The sequence below is a fragment of the Anomaloglossus baeobatrachus genome, chromosome 7, assembly GCF_048569485.1.
Source record: "Anomaloglossus baeobatrachus isolate aAnoBae1 chromosome 7, aAnoBae1.hap1, whole genome shotgun sequence".
NCBI lineage: Eukaryota > Metazoa > Chordata > Amphibia > Anura > Aromobatidae > Anomaloglossus > Anomaloglossus baeobatrachus.
This window is the reverse complement of record NC_134359.1, coordinates 16,011,564-16,034,069: the sequence shown is the minus strand read 5'-3', so window position 1 is coordinate 16,034,069 and position 22,506 is coordinate 16,011,564. Positions and strand designations below refer to the sequence as shown.

The following is a 22,506-nucleotide window of genomic DNA, read 5'->3' as shown; positions in this document are numbered from 1 at the left end:
CAGACTGGAAGGAGTTAGGAAAAATTAGGTGATGTGATCTAAAACATGACGGAGGGTTATAACATCTCATTTCTAGAGAAAAGCTAGAGCAGAGGCCTTGTACCTTTTGGCTTCAGGTTTGTCCTAGTGGGTTATTTATGTGACCCCCAGGAACAGGACTGACTGGTAGAGAAGTTAAATTGTGAGCCCCAATGAGGAAAGTGGTAAATGCTACATAAGAGTAAAATAAATCAGCGAATAATTATTGCAGGCCTGGGTAAAGAGAAGATTAAGAGCAGGGCCTAGGGAGAAAGGGACCGGAAACAGGGCCTAGGGTGAAAGAGACCGTAAACAGGGCCTAGGGTGAAAGGGACCGTAAACAGGGCCTAGGGTGAAAGGGACCATCAACAGGGCCTAGGGTGAAAGGGACCGTAAACAGGGCCTAGGGTGAAAGGGACCGGAAACAGGGCCTAGGGTGAAAGGGACCGGAAACAGGGCCTAGGGTGAAAGGGACCAGAAACAGGGCCTAGGGTGAAAGGACCAGAAACAGGGCCTAGGGTGAAAGGGACCAGAAACAGGGCCTAGGGTAAAAGGGACCGGAAACAGGGCCTAGGGTGAAAGGGACCGGAAACAGGGCCTAGGGTGAAAGGGACCGGAAACAGGGCCTAGGGTGAAAGGGACCGGAAACAGGGCCTAGGGTGAAAGGGACCGGAAACAGGGCCTAGGGTGAAAGGGACCAGAAACAGGGCCTAGGGTGAAAGGGACCAGAAACAGGGCCTAGGGTGAAAGGGACCAGAAACAGGGCCTAGGGTGAAAGGGACCAGAAACAGGGCCTAGGGTGGTTGTCTGGGATTGAAATCATACGGCTGGAAGGATTGGGCCGCCTGATTCCTGATGGAAGGTAATGGGACAGCTGAGGCTGGGGTAAGGAACCTGTGGAGTGAATAGGAACCATTGATCATTCTGTTCAGTAAGATTCTGTGACAATAACGCCACCAATACAACTGTACGCCTCATCTGAGCATTGAAACCATTGCGTACATCTATATCACATCAGACACATCTCTGCTTAGTTACAAGGACATGAGACTGTGACTGTGACCGACTGCCTCACCGGACATGAGACCGTGACTGTGACCAACTCACTGTGACCGACTGCCTGAGAGACCTAAGAGATGGAGGAAGACTCTCTGAATGATCAGGTGACATACAAAGAAGACCCAAGAGTTTGAAAACGGCTAACAATGATCAGCGTCAGACAGCTACTTCTTGTACAGTGTAATTGGGGAGTCGGCTATTTCCTTTTCAATGCAGTAACTACTTTCTCAATTTTATGAAGGAGTCAGACAGCTACTTCCTTTTCCATATACTAATGGCGTCAGACAGCTACTCCCTTTCCCATATACTAATGGCGTCAGACAGCTACTTCCTTTTACATATACTAATGAAGTCAGACAGCTACTTCCTTTTCCATATACTAATGGCGTCAGACAGCTACTCCCCTTCCCATATACTAATGGCGTCAGACAGCTACTCCCTTTCCCATATACTAATGGCGTCAAACAGCTACTCCCTTTCCCATATACTAATGGCGTCAGACAGCTACTCCCTTTCCCATATACTAATGGCGTCAGACAGCTACTTCCTTTTACATATACTAATGAAGTCAGACAGCTACTTCCTTTTCCATATACTAATGGCGTCAGACAGCTACTCCCCTTCCCATATACTAATGGCGTCAGACAGCTACTCCCTTTCCCATATACTAATGGCGTCAAACAGCTACTCCCTTTCCCATATACTAATGGCGTCAGACAGCTACTCCCTTTTCCATATACTAATGGCGTCAGACAGCTACTCCCTTTCCCATATACTAATGGCGTCAAACAGCTACTCCCTTTCCCATATACTAATGGCGTCAGACAGCTACTCCCTTTCCCATATACTAATGGCGTCAGACAGCTACTCCCTTTCCCATATACTAATGGCGTCAAACAGCTACTCCCTTTCCCATATACTAATGGCGTCAGACAGCTACTTCCTTTTCCATATACTAATGGCGTCAGACAGCTACTCCCTTTCCCATATACTAATGGCGTCAGACAGCTACTCCCTTTTCCATATACTAATGGAGTCAGACAGCTACTCCCTTTTCCATATACTAATGGAGTCAGACAGCTACTTCCTTTCCCATATACTAATGGCGTCAGACAGCTACTTCCTTTCCCATATATTAATGGCGTCAGACAGCTACTCCCTTTCCCATATACTAATGGCGTCAGACAGCTACTCCCTTTTCCATATACTAATGGAGTCAGACAGCTACTTCCTTTCCCATATACTAATGGCGTCAGACAGCTACTCCCTTTCCCATATACTAATGGCGTCAGACAGCTACTCCCTTTTCCATATACTAATGGCGTCAGACAGCTACTCCCTTTCCCATATACTAATGGCGTCAGACAGCTACTCCCTTTTCCATATACTAATGGAGTCAGACAGCTACTTCCTTTCCCATATACTAATGGCGTCAGACAGCTACTCCCTTTCCCATATACTAATGGCGTCAGACAGCTACTCCCTTTCCCATATACTAATGGCGTCAGACAGCTACTCCCTTTCCCATATACTAATGGCGTCAGACAGCTACTCCCTTTCCCATATACTAATGGCGTCAAACAGCTACTCCCTTTCCCATATACTAATGGCGTCAGACAGCTACTCCCTTTTCCATATACTAATGGAGTCAGACAGCTACTCCCTTTTACATATACTAATGAAGTCAGATAGCTACTCCCTTTCCCATATACTAATGGCGTCAGGCAGCTACTTCCTTTCCCATATACTAATTGCGTCAAATAGCTACTTCTTTTTCCATGTACTAATGGTGTCAGACAGCTACTTCCTTTTCCATATACTAATGGCGTCAGATAGCTACTTCCTTTTCCATATACTAATCGCGTCAAATAGCTACTTCTTTTTCCATGTACTAATGATGTCAGACAGCTACTTCCTTTTACATATACTAATGGCGTCAGATAGCTACTTCCTTTTCCATATACTAATCGCGTCAAATAGCTACTTCTTTTTCCATGTACTAATGGTGTCAGATAGCTACTTCCTTTTCCATATACTAATGGCGTCAGACAGCTACTTCCTTTTCCATATACTAATGGAGTCAGACAGCTACTCCCTTTCCCATATACTAATGAAGTCAGACAGCTACTCCCTTTCCCATATACTAATGAAGTCAGACAGCTACCTCCGGTTCCATATACTAATTGCGTCAAATAGCTACTTCCTTTTCCATATACTAATGGAGTCAGACAGCTACTTCCTTTCCCATATACTAATGGAGTCAGACAGCTACTTCCTTTCCCATATACTAATGGAGTCAGACAGCTACTTCCTTTTCCATATGCTAATGGAGTCAGACAGCTACTTCCTTTTCCATATACTAATGGAGTGAGACAGCTACTTCCGGTTCCATATACTAATGGCGTCAGACAGCTACTTCCTTTTCCATATAGTAATGAAGTCAGACAGCTACTTCCTTTCCCATATACTAATGGAGTCAGACAGCTACTCCCTTTCCCATATACTAATGGAGTCAGACAGCTACTCCCTTTCCCATATACTAATGAAGTTAGACAGCTACCTCCGGTTCCATATAGTAATCGCGTCAAATAGCTACTTCCTTTTCCATGTACTAATGGTGTCAGACAGCTACTTCCTTTTCCATGTACTAATGGTGTCAGACAGCTACTTCCTTTTCCATATACTAATGGTGTCAGACAGCTACTTCCTTTTACATATACTAATGGCGTCAGACAGCTACTTCCTTTTCCATATACTAATGGGGTCAGACAGCTACTTCCTTTTACATATACTAATGGGGTCAGACAGCTACTTCCTTTTACATATACTAATGGCGTCAGACAGCTACTTCCTTTTCCATATACTAATGGGGTCAGACAGCTACTTCCTTTTACATATACTAATGGGGTCAGACAGCTACTTCCTTTTCCATTTACTAATGGAGTCAGACAGCTACTTCCTTTTACATATACTAATGGCGTCAGACAGCTACTTCCTTTTCCATATACTAATGGCGTCACACAGCTACTTCCTTTTCCATTTACTAATGGAGTCAGACAGCTACTTCCTTTTCCATATACTAATGGCGTCAGACAGCTACTTCCTTTTACATATACTAACGGTGTCAGACAGCTACTTCCTTTTCCATATTATAATGGCGTCAGACAGCTACTTTCTTTTCCATTTACTAATGGCGTCAGACAGCTACCTCCCGTTCCATATAATGAAGGTGTTAGCTGCTCCTTGTCCCATGTACTGAAGACAAGAAGTAGCTGTGGAGTCAGGATCCATTTTGGCATTTGGTGCACATTATGTTATAAAGGTGCAGATTTTTATATCAGTAAGGAAATAAGTGTCACATGTCCAAGAATATGAAGCAAATTATCAGGTGACAATATGGCCGAGGGATAGAATTTCCTGGACATATAGAGCTCAGGAAATAGAAGATCCCACTACTTAATCCTATGCAAGATGAAATATAAGATCAGCGTCTTTCAATTTTTGTTTGAGGGATTTTTATCCATTATTGCCTGGAGAAGTTTTCCAGTTCTGTGAGATTTCGAGCTTGTCTTGCATACACTGCTCTTCCTTTGAGACGACTTCCAGTTCTGTGAGATTTCTGGCTCGTCTTGCTTACACTGCTCTTCCTTGGAGACGTCTTCCAGTTCTGAGATTTCTGGCTCATCTTGCATGCACTGCTCTTCCTTGGAGTCGTCTGCCAGTTCTGTGAGATTTCGGGCTTGTCTTGATGCACTGCTCTTCCTTGGATTCGTCTTCCAGTTCTGAAATTCCTTGCTCGTCTTGCATGCACTACTCTTCCTTGGAGATTTCTTCCAGTTCTGTGAGATTTATGGCTCTTCTTGCATGCACTACTCTTCCTTGGAGATTTCTTCCAGTTCTGTGAGATTTATGGCTCTTCTTGCATTCACTGCTCTTCTTTGGCGACGTCTTCCAGTTCTGTGAGATTTATGGCTCTTCTTGCATGCACTGCTCTTCTTTGGAGACATCTTCCAGTTCTGTGAGATTTCGGGCTCGTCTTGCATACACTGCTCTTCCTTGGAGACGACTTCCAGTTCTGTGAGATTTCTGGCTCATCTTGCATGCACTGCTCTTCTTTGGAGACGTCTTCCAGTTCTGTGAGATTTATGGCTCTTCTTGCATGCACTGCTCTTATTTGGAGACGTCTTCCAGTTCTGTGAGATTTATGGCTCTTCTTGCATGCACTGCTCTTCTTTGGAGACGTCTTCCAGTTCTGTGAGATTTATGGCTCGTCTTGCATGCTATGCTCTTACTTGGAGAAGTCTTCCAGTTCTGTGAGATTTCTGGTTCATCTTGCATGCTCTGCTCTTACTTGGAGACGTCTTCCAGTTCTGTGAGATTCCTGGCTCGTCTTGCATGCACTGCTCTTAAGCGGTCTAGCCATAGATTTTCAATGATGTTCAGATCAGGGGACTGTGGGTCATTGAAAAACCTTCAGCTTGTGCATTTTGAGGTCATCTATTGTAGATTTTGACGTGTGTTTTGGATCATTATCCATTTGTAGACGCCATCCTCTTTTCTCCTCTTTTCAACTTCAGCATTTTTATATATGGTGTTATGTCTGCATCAAAAATTTGTTGAAATTTCATTGAATCCATTCTTCTCTCTACCAGTGAATTGTTCCCCGTGCCATTGGCGGCAATACAACCCTGAAGCAAGACTGATCCACGCCCATGCTTAATGGTTGACGAGATATTCTTTTTTGGAAATTCTGTGCTCTTTTTTCTCCACACATTCTTTTGATCATTGTGGACAGAGAAATCTATTTAACCTCATTGGTCCACAGGATTTGTTTCCAAAATGCATCAGGCTTGTTTAGATGTTGCAGACTTCTGAGCTGAATTTTATGGTGAGGACACAGGAGAAGTTTTCCTCTAAAGCCTTTTCCATGAAGGCCATATTTGTGCAGGTGTCTCTGAACAGTAGAACAATGTATCACAACATAACACACACATACACAACACTCCAGAGTTTGAAAAATCTTCCTGAAGGTCTTTTGCAGTCAGGCAGAGGCTCTGATTTGCCTCTGTAGCAATCCTACGAGCAGAGCTCACAGAAATTGTCTTCCAGACCTTATCTTGACTCCACTGTTCCTGGTAACTGACATTTCTTAATTAAATTTCAAACTAAGGAAAGGACAACTTGAAAATGCTTTGCTATCTTCTTGTGGCCTTCACCTGTTTTGAGAGCCTCCACCATTTTCAGTTTCAGAGTGCTAGGCAGCTGCTTAGAAGAACTCATGGATGCTGTTTTTGACACAAGGTTAGAGGAGGCTCGATTTTTTATAAAGCTGTGAAATTTGCATCATCTGACCTTTCCTAACCATGATAGTGAAAAAGACATAACCCTAACAGGCTTTTTGGAGATCATTTTATTTCAACTTGGCTAACTGTTCTCCAGGGGTGTCCAAACTTTTGCATGCCCACTGTATTTTGGTAATAGACAAATAAACCAATAGATTTATGCTTTTATTGTTATATTTTAAGATGTGATATATTTGGTATTTCTGTGGACACAAAGAAGAGCTGCCCAATGAAATCCGACCGTTATTCATCCAGTAAAGTAAAGGACAAGTCTGCAAAGTTCCCTGATCCTCAGGAGATGTCACTGGGCGGCGAAACGTATGGCTCAGCACAAGCGTCTGCAACCTCTGGGGATTTCCCAGGTGTAAGAAGTAATGTAAAATATTACTGTGCATATCCTATAGCTATATATACCGTATGTGCCACCCTGGGGTCATGAGACACCATCAACTGCTGAAGACTATATGAAATATGAACATCAGTGTCATCCTAATGGGGGGTGTAGTGCTAGGTGTCTCACACATGATAGGATTAGATACACAGCTCAGCAGACAGTATCACACAGGATAGGATTAGATACACAGCTCAGCAGACAGTATCACACATGATAGGATTAGATACACAGCTCAGCAGACAGTATCACATATGATAGGATTAGATACACAGCTCAGCAGACAGTATCACACAGGAGAGGATTAGATACACAGCTCAGTATCACACAGGATAGGATTAGATACACAGCTAGGCAGACAGTATCACACAGGAGAGGATTAGATACACATCTTAGCAGACAGTATCACACAGGAGAGGATTAGATACACAGCTAGGCAGACAGTATCACACAGGAGAGGATTAGATACACATCTCAGAAGACAGTATCACACAGGAGAGGATTAGATACACTGCTCAGCAGACAGTATCATACAGGATAGGAATAGATACACAGCTAGGCAGACAGTATCACACAGGAGAGGATTAGATACACATCTCAGCAGACAGTATCACACAGGAGAGGATTAGATACACAGCTCAGCACGATGAATGAGCAAATAATAGCACACAAAAAAGATTTATTTACAGTAGCATACAAGAATGTATCACATGATAGGCTTAGATACACTGTCTTAGTAGACAGTATCACAAATGATAGATTTACATAGAGCAGCTGACAGTATCACACATGAGAGGATTAGATACACAGCACGGCAAATGGTATCACACAAATTAGGCTTGGATACAATAGCTCAGCAAATAGTATCACACATAAGAGGAATAAATACAAAGCTCAACAGGCATCATCAGAAGTGATATGCCTAGAAACTGTGACTATGACTATGTTTGTGGTTTTACTGGGGGGGGGGGATCAGCAAATATTACAGCTGGGGATCCTTTACAAGAAATGCTGAGAGGATTTTTTTTAGAACAAAATAACATAAATATTTATATACAGATGAATGCATTATTCTGAATGTTCCTCTTGTAAATCCACAATCAGAATAGGGGGAAACTCGCTCTTTAGGGCAGGATGGACCAGGCACTGTGATGTGGATAATACTATATTCTTCTTTTTATCCTTTTCCATCCCAAAGTTGGACTTGATGGAGATTTGTCTTTGTTTCAACCGTACGAACAATGGAACAATGTAACTGTAATTCTGTAATTATATATACCCCAGGAAACAAAACAGTTACCCCATAAATGTATAGAGTGTCTCCAGAGCGAGCTATCGATGATCGCTGCACCCACCTTTGTCAGTGAAGTCCCCCATCCTCTGCAGCGCTGAAGCCTCGGGGGGAGATGAGAAGTGCACGAGTGACCGACCTGCGCCTCCACTGGAGGAATGGCCAGCTCCACTCCACACTCATCTCACGGATTCACTTCTAACAACTTCCCCTTTCACTTTACTAAAAAGCTGAAGAAGGAAAGAGGCTCCTGAGAGCAGAGAATAGTAATAGGGCAAGAAAATTCCCCGATTGTGACATACACAGTGCAGAGAGCCAAGAACCCACCGAGGATACAATGTACACAGAATATAACTACTATAATACTGCCCCCTATATACAAGAATATAACTACTATAATACTGCCCCTATGTACAAGAATATAACTACTATAATACTGCCCCCTATGTACAAGAATATAACTACTATAATACTGCCCCTATATACAAGAATATAACTACTATAATACTGCCCCCTATGTACAAGAATATAACTACTATAATACTGCCCCCTATGTACAAGAATATAACTACTATAATACTGCCCCCTATGTACTAGAATATAACTACTATAATACTGCCCCCTATGTACAAGAATATAACTACTATAATACTGCCCCCTATGTACAAGAATATAACTACTATAATACTGCCCCCTATGTACAAGAATATAACTACTATAATACTGCCCCCTATGTACTAGAATATAACTACTATAATACTGCCCCCTATGTACAAGAATATAACTACTATAATACTGCCCCTATGTACAAGAATATAACTACTATAATACTGCCCCCTATGTACAAGAATATAACTACTATAATACTGCCCCCTATGTACAAAAATATAACTACTATAATACTGCCCCTATATACAAGAATATAACTACTATAATACTGCCCCCTATGTACAAGAATATAACTACTATAATACTGCCCCCTATGTACAAGAATATAACTACTATAATACTGCCCCCTATGTACTAGAATATAACTACTATAATACTGCCCCCTATGTACAAGAATATAACTACTATAATACTGCCCCCTATGTACAAGAATATAACTACTATAATACTGCCCCCTATGTACAAGAATATAACTACTATAATACTGCCCCCTATGTACTAGAATATAACTACTATAATACTGCCCCCTATGTACAAGAATATAACTACTATAATACTGCCCCTATGTACAAGAATATAACTACTATAATACTGCCCCCTATGTACAAGAATATAACTACTATAATACTGCCCCTATATACAAGAATATAACTACTATAATACTGCCCCCTATGTACAAGAATATAACTACTATAATACTGCCCCCTATGTACAAGAATATAACTACTATAATACTGCCCCCTATGTACTAGAATATAACTACTATAATACTGCCCCCTATGTACAAGAATATAACTACTATAATACTGCCCCCTATGTACAAGAATATAACTACTATAATACTGCCCCCTATGTACAAGAATATAACTACTATAATACTGCCCCCTATGTACTAGAATATAACTACTATAATACTGCCCCCTATGTACAAGAATATAACTACTATAATACTGCCCCTATGTACAAGAATATAACTACTATAATACTGCCCCCTATGTACAAGAATATAACTACTATAATACTGCCCCCTATGTACAAGAATATAACTACTATAATACTGCTTCTATGTACAAGAATATAACTGCTATAATACTGCCCCCTATATACAAGAATATAACTACTATAATACTGCTCCCTGTGTGCAAGAAGATAACTACTATAATACTGCCCCCTATGTACAAGAATATAACTACTATAATACTGCTTCTATGTACAAGAATATAACTGCTATAATACTGCCCCCTATATACAAGAATATAACTACTATAATACTACTCCCTGTGTGCAAGAATATAACTACTATAATACTGCTCCCATATACAAGAATATAATTTCTATAATACTGCCCCTATGTACAAGAATATAACTACTATAATACTGCTCCCTGTGTACAAGAATATAACTACTATAATACTGCCCCTATGTACAAGAATATAACTACTATAATACTGCCCCCTATGTACAAGAATATAACTACCGTACTATAATACTGCCCCCTATGCACAAGAATATAACTACTATAATACTGCCCCCTATGTACAAGAATATAACTACTATAATACTGCTCCTATATACAGGAATATAACTACTATAATACTGCCCCCTATGTACAAGAATATAACTACTATAATAGTGCCCCTATGTACAAGAATATAACTACTATAATACTGCTCCCTGTGTACAAGAATATAACTACTATAATACTGCCCCTATGTACAAGAATATAACTACTATAATACTGCCCCCTATGTACAAGAATATAACTACCGTACTATAATACTGCCCCCTATGTACAAGAATATAACTACTATAATACTGCCCCCTATGTACAAGAATATAACTACTATAATACTGCTCCTATATACAGGAATATAACTACTATAATACTGCCCCCTATGTACAAGAATATAACTACTATAATACTGCCCCTATGTACAAGAATATAACTACTATAATACTGCTCCTATGTACAAGAATATAACTACTATAATACTGCCCCCTATGTACAAGAATATAACTACTATAATACTGCCCCTATGTACAAGATTATAACTACTATAATACTGCCCCCTATGTACAAGAATATAACTACTATAATACTGCCCCCTATGTACAAGAATATAACTACTATAATACTGCTCCCTATGTACAAGAATATAACTACTATAATACTGCCCCTATGTACAAGAATATAACTACTATAATACTGCTCCTATGTAGAGGAATATATCTACTATAATACTGCTCTTATATACAAGAATATAACTACTATAATACTGCCCCTATGTACAAGAATATAACTACTATAATACTGCCCCTATGTACAAGAATATAACTACTATAATACTGCCCCTATGTACAAGAATATAACTACTATAATACTGCCCCTATGTACAAGAATATAACTACTATAATACTGCTCCTATGTAGAGGAATATATCTACTATAATACTGCTCTTATATACAAGAATATAACTACTATAATACTGTCCCTATGTACAAGAATATAACTACTATAATACTGCCCCTATGTACAAGAATATAACTACTATAATACTGCCCCTATGTACAAGAATATAACTACTATAATTCTGCTCCTATGTACAAGAATATAACTACTATAATACTGCCCCTATGTACAAGAATATAACTGCTATAATACTGCCCCCCTATGTACAAGAATATAACTACTATAATACTGCTCCTATGTACAAGTATATAACTACTATAATACTGCTCCCTATGTACAAGAATATAACTACTATAATACTGCCTCTATGTACAAGACTATAACTACTATAATACTGCCCTCTATGTACAAGAATATAACTACTATAATACTGCTGTCTATGTACAAGAATATAACTACTATAATACTGCTCCTATATACAAGAATATACCTACTATAATACTGCTCCTATGTACAAGAATATACCTACTATAATACTGCTTCTATGTATAAGAATATAACTACTATAATACTGTCCCTATGTACAAGAATATACCTACTATAATACTGCTCCTATGTACAAGAATATACCTACTATAATACTGCTCCCATGTACAAGAATATAACTACTATAATACTGCCCCTATGTACAAGAATATAACTACTATAATACTGCCCCCCTATGTACAAGAATATAACTACTATAATACTGCTCCTATGTACAAGTATATAACTACTATAATACTGCTCCCTATGTACAAGAATATAACTACTATAATACTGCCTCTATGTACAAGACTATAACTACTATAATACTGCCCTCTATGTACAAGAATATAACTACTATAATACTGCTGTCTATGTACAAGAATATAACTACTATAATACTGCCCCTATATACAAGAATATAACTACTATAATACTGCCCCTATGTACAAGAATATAACTACTATAATACTGCTCCCTATGTACAAGAATATATCTACTATAATACTGCTCCTATGTACAAGAATATACCTACTATAATACTGCTTCTATGTACAAGAATATAACTACTATAATACTGCCCCTATATACAAGAATATAACTACTATAATACTGCCCCTATGTACAAGAATATAACTACTATAATACTGCTCCCTATGTACAAGAATATATCTACTATAATACTGCTCCTATGTACAAGAATATACCTACTATAATACTGCTTCTATGTACAAGAATATAACTACTATAATACTGCCCCTATGTACAAGAATATAACTACAATAATACTGATCCTATGTAGAGGAATATAACTCTTACATTGACAAGTCTGATAAGAAAAATCGATCAAAGTAATTCATGTTGCAATTTCTACACTTGAGCAATAGTTCCGTGTGTAAGAACATTGATGTGTTGTGGTGGCCACGCTGCATTGGCCAGTTCTAGTGATGAGTGGGCTCTGCCATGCTCTGTTGTTTGGTACTTGTATACCGAGTATAATAAAAATAAAACCAAAAAATCTTTATTTTTATATAGCGCTAACATATTCCGCAGCGCTTTACATACGTCAAGAACACTGTCCCCATTGGGGCTCACAATCAAAATTCCCTATCTGTAGGTCTTTGGAGTGTGGGAGGAAACCGGAGACCCCGGAGGAAACCCACGGAAACACGGGGAGAACATACAAACTCCTTGCAGATGTTGTCTTTGGTAATATTTGAACCCAGGACCCCAGCGCTGCAAGACTGCAGTGCTAACCACTGAGCCACCACAAGACTGCAGTGCTAACCACTGAGCCACCACAAGACTGCAGTGCTAACCACTGAGCCACCTTAAGACTGCAGTGCTAACCACTGAGCCACCGTAGTCAATGGGAAATTCAAGCATTTTTCCAGTTTAATCCAACGAGTCACTTTCAAATCAGAAAACAAAATGCATCAGGAAAAAAAAAGTGCAGAAACAGTTGAAAAACTCTTCAGGAAATGTAAAAAAAAATCCTCAAAAAACTCCCAAAAGAAGGAGCCATTCCTGAAAGGTTTTCTAGTAGACAATTTGCCATTTTTTGCTGCTTCAAAAAAATATTGAGTTCACATTTAACCCCTTCACTACCCGGCGATTTTCAGTTTTTCATTTTTGTTTTTTTCTCCTCTTCCTCCAGGAGCCATAACTTATTATTTTTCCAGCAATATAGCCATATGAGGGCTGTTTTTTTGCATAACGATTTGTACATGTGAACGACACCATCCATTCTGCCACAGATTGTACTGGAAAATGAGAAAAAATCCAAGTGCAATTCCACAAAAAAAAAAAAAGTGCAATTCCACAATTAATTTTTGATTATTATTATTTTTTTTAATTTACCATGTTCACTATATGGTAAAACTGACCTGTCCTTATGATTCCCCAGGTCAGGACGAGTTTGTAAATACCGAACATGTAAAGTAGTTAAAAAAAAAATCTGAATTTGTAAAATAAAAATAAAAAATAAATTCACATTTGTCACCATTTTCTGAGACCCGTAACATTCTCATTTTCAGGCTCCGGGGCTCAGTGATGAGTTGTTTTTTGCACCCGTAGGTGATGCTTTTCCTGATACCATATTAGTGTAGATGTTCTGATCAAATTGTTTTGGATTTTATTGTAATGTTGTGGTGACCAACAAAAAGAAATTCTGGCGTTTTGATTTTTTTTCTCGTTACACCCTTTAAGGATCAGATAAATTTATTTTATATTTTGATAGAGCGGGCATTTCTGAATTCCGATATAGCAAATATGTGTATTTTTTTAATTGTTTTATTTTTAATGCGGAAAAAGGGGGTTATTTTAAACTTTTGTGTTAATTTTTATTTTTTTAATATTTTTTAAAACTTATTTTTTTTTTTACACTTAGTAGACGTAAAGCTGTGATTGTCCGATTGCCTGTCCTATACAGAGCGTTGCATCAGTACAGGCCGGCGTTCACAGGAGGATTGTGACACAGGGGTCATCAGCAGACCACCGGCTGTCGTGACAACTCATCGGCGCCCCGCAATCTCCAAACAGGGGCGTTGAAATGTGGCATCAGTGATTCACTTTTCCTGATACACTATTAGGATGGATTCACACAGTAGTATGGCATGTGATGTGAGTGCACTGGATATGATATTGTAATGACCCGCGTCTCCCCTCTGCAGCCAGCGTGATCTGTGTCATTATACTGTGATGCAATCCTGCGATCAGATCACAGCTGCGGAGGAGGGGGAGGCATTTTGTCAGCCTGTGTGTATATCGCACTGCACTCTGGTGTCATCAGAGTGCAGTCCAATGTTTCATTCGCACCCATAGATTTGTATGGGTACGAGTGACACATCTCTAGATGACAAACGCAGCATGTTGCAACTTTTCGCTCATCCAGAATCTGACCATCTGCTCTCCCTCATTGAATAACATTAGTCCGAGTGCAATGAGAGATTTTCTCGCATTCCACTCGTCCGATTCATACTCTCGTGTGACCGTACACTTAGAGGCACTAATGACTGATTAAGTCAGTTGTCATATGCGGGGATAGTTGCGGGCTCAGTGTGTGAGGCAGCATCAAAGGCAGGGACACAGCCGATAGTGTACATCGATGTACACTATGTCATCAGTCATGAAGGGGTTACGTCTACATTCATAAATCCATGTGCTATGGACTTGTGCAGTCCGTCTTTTTCTTTGACATCACATGGACCTGTAGGCCCCTGAATCATCATTGCTTTTGCGCCTGTTGTTTGTGTTTTTCTTTTTTTGCACCCAATTCATTACTCTCTTCGCTCCTTTTCTGAAGTCTGTCTTATACATGTGCTCGCCTGTTTCTTTTTTTTCCGCTTTGTGCCCATTCTTTACCATTTCCAGATGATTCTTTGATTATTTGCAACTTTTTAAACAGTTGCACAATTTGTTACAATTCCACTGCATGACTGCCAGAGTGATTTTATGCACATGAAGCACAAAAAGTCTCAATATTTGCAACATGTGGCTTCATTTTTGCTAAAAAAAAAGTTGCAAAAAATGGCTGATGATCGGAAAAAAAAGCCCATTTTGACTTTGTACAAAAATCATGAACTGCAGGCGCCATTTTGATGAATTTGCTGCAACAAACGTCATAAAAAAAAATAAAAAATAAAGCTACTGAAAGAAAAACACAAGTGAACAATTTTGGCCTTGGAGTTTCATGGATCTGTACAAACATCTGTGAAAATCACATGTACGTGCACACAGCGACTTTTTCAGGCGGATGCAAAAGTGTGCAATAAAAAGCACAGCAATGTCAGATCTGCTCGGTGCACGTTAGGTCACTTCTTCTCTGATCCCTGAAGCGGTTTACAGAAGTGTCAGGTTTATTCTTCGGGACGGAACTAGTGAAAAAATGCTGGCGATGCCACTTTAAGAAAACGATTTTGCATTGGAAAACTCGGCGTCTACATGTCCGCGCATGCACAGACTCGCAGAGCAGCTGCTGTTGTGATCTGTGTTTGTGGATCGGACTCGACCGCACAAGTCAGTGGTGATCCGTGAAACCTCGGAATGCTTCTGATTATTTCTGTTTTTTGCTTCGGGGACTCACAGATCCACGATTTGCTAATCAGTGCGAATATAATTTACATAAGGCTGCTTTCACACATCCGTTTTTTGCCGTGCGGCACAATACAGCGCTCTGCAGAAAAAACGCATCCATTTTTTTTTTGCCGCCGGTTGCGTTTTTCCCCGCATAGACTTGCATTAGCGCCGTATTGTGCCGGATGCGGCATATTTAGCCCATGCAGCGACTGGATGGAATGTTGCCTGGCACGTTTTTTTGTGCGGCGAAAAAAACGCATTGCGATGCGGCGCAATTCACAATGCAAGCCTATGGACGCCGGATGCGGTTTTTTTGTACTGCGCATGCTCAGTATCAAGCCGCATCCGTCAAAAACCGGACGTGCCGTATTGAAAAACTTATGCACCGGATCGGGTTTTTTTGCCGCATCCGTTGCATAGGTTTTTGAGCCGGATTGTGCCGCTCAGCGCAAACCGGATGTGTGAAAGCAGCCTTAGAAAACAACTTCTAGGGCTCTTCTGATCAGAAAATGTGGCGTTCACCCTGGAAAAATGACCGTGCCCTGGAAAATTCATAGCAGATATTATATATCATGTATTTCTATGAGGTCACATTGAAGCAAGGAATCACCCCGTCTGGACTGAGATCACAGATTTCACCCATGTGCACACGCTGCAGATTTGGTGCAGACATTTCCTGCATGAAATCTGCACCATCTGGCAGAAAAACGCACCAAAAAACGTATCTGTTCTGATGTGGGTTTTGGTGCGTCTTTCTGCCGGGTGTTTTTTTTTTTAATGAAGTCAATGGGTGGAGGGGCTAAAAAATCAAAGGAAAAAACGCACCAAGAATTGAAAAAATGCAGATTTTTTTTCTGCACCAAATCTGCAAGTAGAAATAAGCAATGTGTGCACAGGACATCAGAAATCTCATTGACTTTGCTGGCATGAAGAGTCATGCAGATTCGGGCAACAAAGTGCACCAAAAAAACGCATAAAAAATGCACCATGTGCACACAGCCTAAATCATTATCACATATGGCGGTGGAGCCCTGGTACTACGCCCCATCCAGACATCCGCTTCATATCCATGTTTTATTCTGGTTTTCCATGGATAGAACATGCATCGTATATGGTGCTGTTCACACGTTCGTGAAGGTAAGGTAAGGTAAGGTAAGGTAAGGTAAGGTAAGGTAAGGTAAGGTAAGGTAAGGTAAGGTAAGGTAAGGTAAGGTAAGGTAAGGTTTTTCCTTATTGTCTGTAAAATGCGCAATTTATATCCGATGCAGATCAAACTTATCATTTAAAACATTCATAAAAAAAAAGAATAAATACATGTGTGCCGTCCATGTGTCATACAAGTGCTCTCCGTTATATACTGTTTAATAGGTTAAAGCACAAAATATTTTACATAAAAGAACGAATTGTGGTCATAGACACATGAGCCAAAAATGGATAAAAATTAGATCCATAAAGCCACTGAAAAATGATCTGTTTTTTTTTATTTATTTATTTTTCTCATATGCAAAGAAAAAATAAAACACAGATGTCTGAATAAATCCTTAATGGGGATGTCCAATGAACAAATAATGTTTTACCTCACAGAAAGAATCATCTATGATCCTGTTCTGTAATGTCTGTATATTCTTCTGTGTCCTCCCCGGCTCAGGAGATATGGTATGATCAGACCATGTCCCTGTACGGTCAGACACAGCCATTACACAGTACACAGCAGGGACACATATATAAGATTATCTCAGCGCAGGGACATTTTATATCACGTCCAGTTGTGGAAATTATTATTATTCCAAGATCTAATGATTAAAATCAAATTTAAAATGAAATTTGTTTGTGGGAAAACCCCTTTAAAGGGAACCTGTCACCACTTTTTTGGCCTATAAGCTGCGGCCACCAACACCGGGCCCTTATATACAGAATTCTAACACGCTGTATATAAGAGCCCAGACCGCTGTGAGAACATAAAACACTTTATAATACTCACCTAACGGTCGCTCGGTTGGCGTCTCCGTTGTCTGGTGCCGGCGATGCCTCTTTCGGCCACCTTCGTCCTCCTTCTTCTCTAGCCGCGGTGCATGACGGGTCCTATGTCATCCACACTCGCCGGCATTCAGGTCCTGAGCAGCGCAGATCAAAGTATTGTAGTGCGCAGGCGCAGAACGGGCGAGTGTGTATGATATAGACGGGCGGTATGATGGCTCAGGGGTTAGCACTCTAGTCTTGTGGTGACTCAGTGGTTAGCACTGGAGTCTTGTGGTGGCTCAGTGGTTAGCACTGCAGTCTTGCAGCGCTGGGGTCCTGGGTTCAAATCCCACCAAGGACACCATCTGCAAGGAGTTTGTATGTTCTCCCTGTGTTTGTGTGGGTTTCCTCCCACACTCTAAAGACATACAGATAGGGACTCTAGATTGTGAGCCCCAATGGGGACAGTGTTGCTAATGTATGTAAAGCGCTGTGGAATTAATAGCGCTATATAAATGAATAAAATTATTAATTATTATTATTATATAGATGCGTCATGCACATAGGCCTCAGAAAGAGGACGAAGATGGCCGAAAGAGCAGGCGCCAGCACCAGACAACGAAGACGCCCATAAGGCCAACGAGCGACTGTTAGGTGAGTATTATAAAGTGTTTTTTATGTTCTCGCAGCGGCCTGGGCTCTTATATACAGCGTGTTAGAATCCTGTATATAAGAGCCCAGTGGTGGTGGCCGCAGCTTAGGGCCCACTCACACTTGCGCTATTTTGACACAAACGGAATCCGTCACTAATGTAGTACAGTTAATTTATTTACAGTGGAAGCGCGACATCGTGTGGACACAAGCGGGTACTGCATGACACACACACGCGCCATAGTAACGCGCTTCCACTGTAAATAAATGAACTGTACTACATTAGTAACGGATTCCGTTTGCGTCAAAATAGCGCAAGTGTGAAACTAGCCTTATAGGCTAAAAAAGTGGTGCCAGGGTCCCTTTAAGGGCACAGACCCCTTCCTATGGATGGCCTATATATTTTTGGACATTCATTGTTGATGTTTGTGGAGATTTTACAAGGACAGAACCAGATGAAAGTGATTGAGTAATGTCTGGGGGGCGCGGCTCCTGGTGATGGGTCTATGGGAGGCACCTGAGACCTCGCTATATAACACCCGGCAGGATGGGCTGACCAGTATGTGCACTGGGGAGGTGGTGTGTAAGGTAATGGCTGCACAGGAGTGCATGGCGGCTGGTCTGGATTATGTAGGTGGTGGTCTGCTCCTATAGAGGAGGATGGGTAGATCTGGTCTGTGTGAGGGGCGCAGTCCTGGCTGGCAGTTTGTCTATTGTGCTAAAAGATGAAGTGGGGCTTCTGATCTTCCTGTTTTGTTATTTGTTTAAAGTGTGATAAGTTCTTGAGGAAGAAACACACTCAATAATTAAAAAAAAAAAAAATAGTTCCTCTGGACTTTCTGCTGGGGGCGTGGGGTGTGGACTCTCGGGCTGTGATCACACACTGCCAGTCTTATGTTTTGTTTTTTTTTTTAAGCTCTAGCCCCCCGCCCTGGCTAGATTATTCTGCTTGGTCTAACAGAACCTACAACAAACCACCCTATGGGACAGACCGGAGTCACATCCCTGGTATGGTGACAAGACCGGTATAGTGATGGCATGAAGTCAACCCTGCTAAGTTGCTGTGCTGTGCACATCTCACCTCCATAGGTTTTTTTTTTTTTTTTTTTTTTTTTCCCCCCCACACTTGAGTCTACTAAATCTCAAACCACAATAACCAAGTTAGCTTGCATATTTAAGTATGGAAATCAAGGCACAGTGTAGACTTGTGGGGGTTGATCTAGGATTCATAGCCTAAGCTTTCATGTGTGTGTGTGCCCTCTTGGTAAGGGTGTAGACACACTGGTGAATGACTCTTATGAGCGCAAAATGACAATCTTGCACTGCGCTCGGATCTACAAATTAGTCCTCAGGCCTAATCTGACTGAAGAGAGAATGGCAGCATGATGCGATTGTCTAGGAGTCTCGGATCACTCGCACCCATACAAGTCTATGGGTGCAAGATTAATATCGGACAGCACTCAGATGACATCTGCAATATAAGCACAGGCTGACAATGGAGGAGATGGGGATAATCCCTCCCTCTCCTCCGCAGCTGTGATCTGATCATGGCATTGGATTGCAGTATAATGACGCTCGTCTCACACTTGCAGCAGAGGAGGAGCTGAGGATCATTAGCAGATCACATCACACCATACACTAGTGACTCCAGCCTAAAGCAGCCTTTGCAGTATAAGCTCTTGTTGTTCTCAGGTAACCTGTGTCCTCTCCCTCTTCAGGCTCCTTGACTATTCCAGGATGAAGTGCTCCCCTGCAGCTGTCAGCAAAATGGAAGCCGGTAACCAAAGATCTGCAGAGCTGAGAAGCCGAGGGAAGTCTGAGACCTACTCCAGGTTCATCTATAGGCTCATAAAACAGGTGAGCAATGGGCCAAAAAAGAAAAGGTGCTCAATGCTATCCCTATTGGTGCCATCACCCAGCTTTCCTAGACCCAGGAATGGCAGCCATGACTGTCTATGGAACTATGGGAGACTTTACAGCATTTTATTCCTGTTAAAAGCAATGATGAATGCCCAGCTTTATCAATCATGAGACCACTTAAGTGCACGCTGAGAAACTAGTGTGGGTTTTTGTGTATATTTAATTAATTATATATATATATATATATATTATATATTATATATTATATATTATATATTATATATATATATATATATATATATATATATATATATATGTGTGTGTTTTTTTTTTTTGTTTTTTTTTCTCTATAGATCAGTACTGTATGCAGGAGGTAGTTTTGAGTGTCTTGGGCCTTTAAAATGTCCCATATCCAATGACACATTGTAACCTTTTAGCTTATCTTTTAAAGACCATTGTATATGGAGAGGTATGCAGTGCATTGCTGCTTCCCCTCCCTCCCCAATTGGCTGAGAAGGCTCCTGTTCCACCTTATATAATGGAAAAATACTGTCTACGTGGAATGCCTTATACTGATGCCACGTTGTCAGTCAATGCCGTGGCCACATATCCAGCTTCCGTGTACTTGGTAAACTAACGCTCCCATGTCCCTGCCTGCTGTATGCAATGGCCCAAACGTCTCTTCACAGCTGTCACTCAGCTCTGTAGGCCACAGTATTGCAGTGTCATGTGCCCGGATGACTGGTTCTCGGCTCCTGACATTACTTGGTGGCTTTCACGCAGAAGTAATGAGGAGGTGACAGATCTGCTGTGACTTGTTAATTGCTGATGATAACTATATAATCCCCATATTTCATTCTCACGGTTCAAAGACAAATCTTTGTTCATGCCTCTGGCAGGAAAGGTTTGGCGAGGAGTGACCTGAGGGCGGTGTTCTGGCTTGTGCCCAACACTAAAGTCCCAAAAAAGATGTCAGCAGCTTTGGTGATGGTGGATGATTGTAGAAGCCCCCAACAGTCAGAATAAGGGTCACCTGTGAGATGAGAACTTGGTCATGTTCTGATCACTGCTTTACTGGACTGATGGAGATGGCACTGTGCAATCCCATAGACGGTGAATGGGGGGGGTCATCAGTCTGTGGGCCCCTATCTTTAATTCCCTGTTAATGGGGGTCCAAATTTTCCACCCCATCATAGAAATCGCCTGTCCTTTTGGCTAGGTAACTACTCTGGTAGATGTAACCCCCTACAGATATGGGACAATCATGGCACATCTGGCCAAACTGTGACAATTAATAGTTCAACAAATGCAGAGAAAGTCTAGTGTGTATGTGGCTAAACATGGAAAAGCTTCTCCAAAGCCGCCTGCACATGTGCAATACATGGGGGAGGGGGGGGGTCCGTCCATCCAAATGGACAAGGTTCTTCATACTTGGCTGATCACTTTCTCCTTTCAGGGATCTCTGGATCAGAGCGTCGGCCTGTCTAAGGAATCGGACTTGATCTTGGCCATTGCCTCTGAGGCCGCCAGACTGTCCCTATACAACAAGAGGAGAACCATCACCAGATGGGAGCTGGAGTCTGCGGTGAAGAACGTCTCCCGGGCCGGACCATCCGCTGCCACAGAATGAATTGCTTCTCATGATGTTTTATTTTCTATGTTTGTAAATGGTTAACTTATCCTGCAAATAAAAGTTTATTTTAATTTATGTAGATATCTTGTTAATGTACAGTTGGTAAAACCAGATCAGCCTGATGGCTGTGCAGTGTTTAAAGGGAGTGTTGGTGTGACGCCCTGGACGTCAGTCCCATGCACACACATTCCCCTCCCTGGAAAGGTGACAGCAGCCAACCAAGAAACCCTTGTCACCACCCTCCAGGTTTGATGTCCACACCGGGGGGGTGGAGCCAGGCAGTTGGCTCCACCCACCGAGGAGTTCACAGGCCTGGAGGCGGGGGGGAAAAGACTAGTTCTAGTGCACAAGTAGATGAGTCTTGACAGTGAAGGAGAGAGGTTGAGTTCAAGGGCAGACCTGTGACCAGGCCTGCCAATAGTCTACTCAGGTGGCTGGGTTGGAGCCCAGTCACCTCTGGCAAGGAGGCACAGTGGTGGCCGCCTGCAGGAGCTGGGATTACAGCCGGTGGAAGCGTAGGGGTCGGGCGGTGGCCCGCCGGTACCGAAACGGGGAACTGATTGGAAACCGGAGCACCAGTAGGGGTACTCAGACCCAGTACAAAGCCCCGAACTGACAGGG

At 41.4% G+C, this 22,506-nt stretch overlaps 2 protein-coding genes across 2 annotated transcripts in view; one reads left to right on the top strand and one right to left on the bottom strand.

The window, feature by feature from the left end:
* The window catches only part of SLC11A1 (solute carrier family 11 member 1), a 51,408-nt gene extending 43,166 nt beyond the window's left edge, over window positions 1-8,242 (bottom strand). The window contains exon 1 of the mRNA XM_075317070.1: window positions 8,166-8,242. Within this exon, the coding sequence (XP_075173185.1) occupies window positions 8,166-8,187 (22 nt within the window). The 5' untranslated portion in view covers window positions 8,188-8,242. The remainder of the gene's footprint in view (window positions 1-8,165) is intronic.
* Window positions 8,243-20,129: 11,887 nt separating this feature from the next.
* LOC142245770 (histone H2B type 3-B-like) lies at window positions 20,130-21,882 on the top strand. The gene is made up of 2 exons (XM_075318725.1): window positions 20,130-20,249; window positions 21,709-21,882. Exons 1-2 carry the CDS (start codon window positions 20,130-20,132, stop codon window positions 21,880-21,882), a joined length of 294 nt encoding a protein of 97 aa, XP_075174840.1.
* Window positions 21,883-22,506: the final 624 nt, after the last annotated feature.

Coding starts and splice junctions, on each gene's coding strand:
- LOC142245770 (XM_075318725.1), top strand. CDS start 20,130: ATGAAGTGCTCCCCTGCAGCTGTCAGCAAAATGGAAGCCGGTAACCAA. Junction 20,250..21,708: donor TCTATAGGCTCATAAAACAG/GTGAGCAATGGG, acceptor TTCTCCTTTCAG/GGATCTCTGGATCAGAGCGT.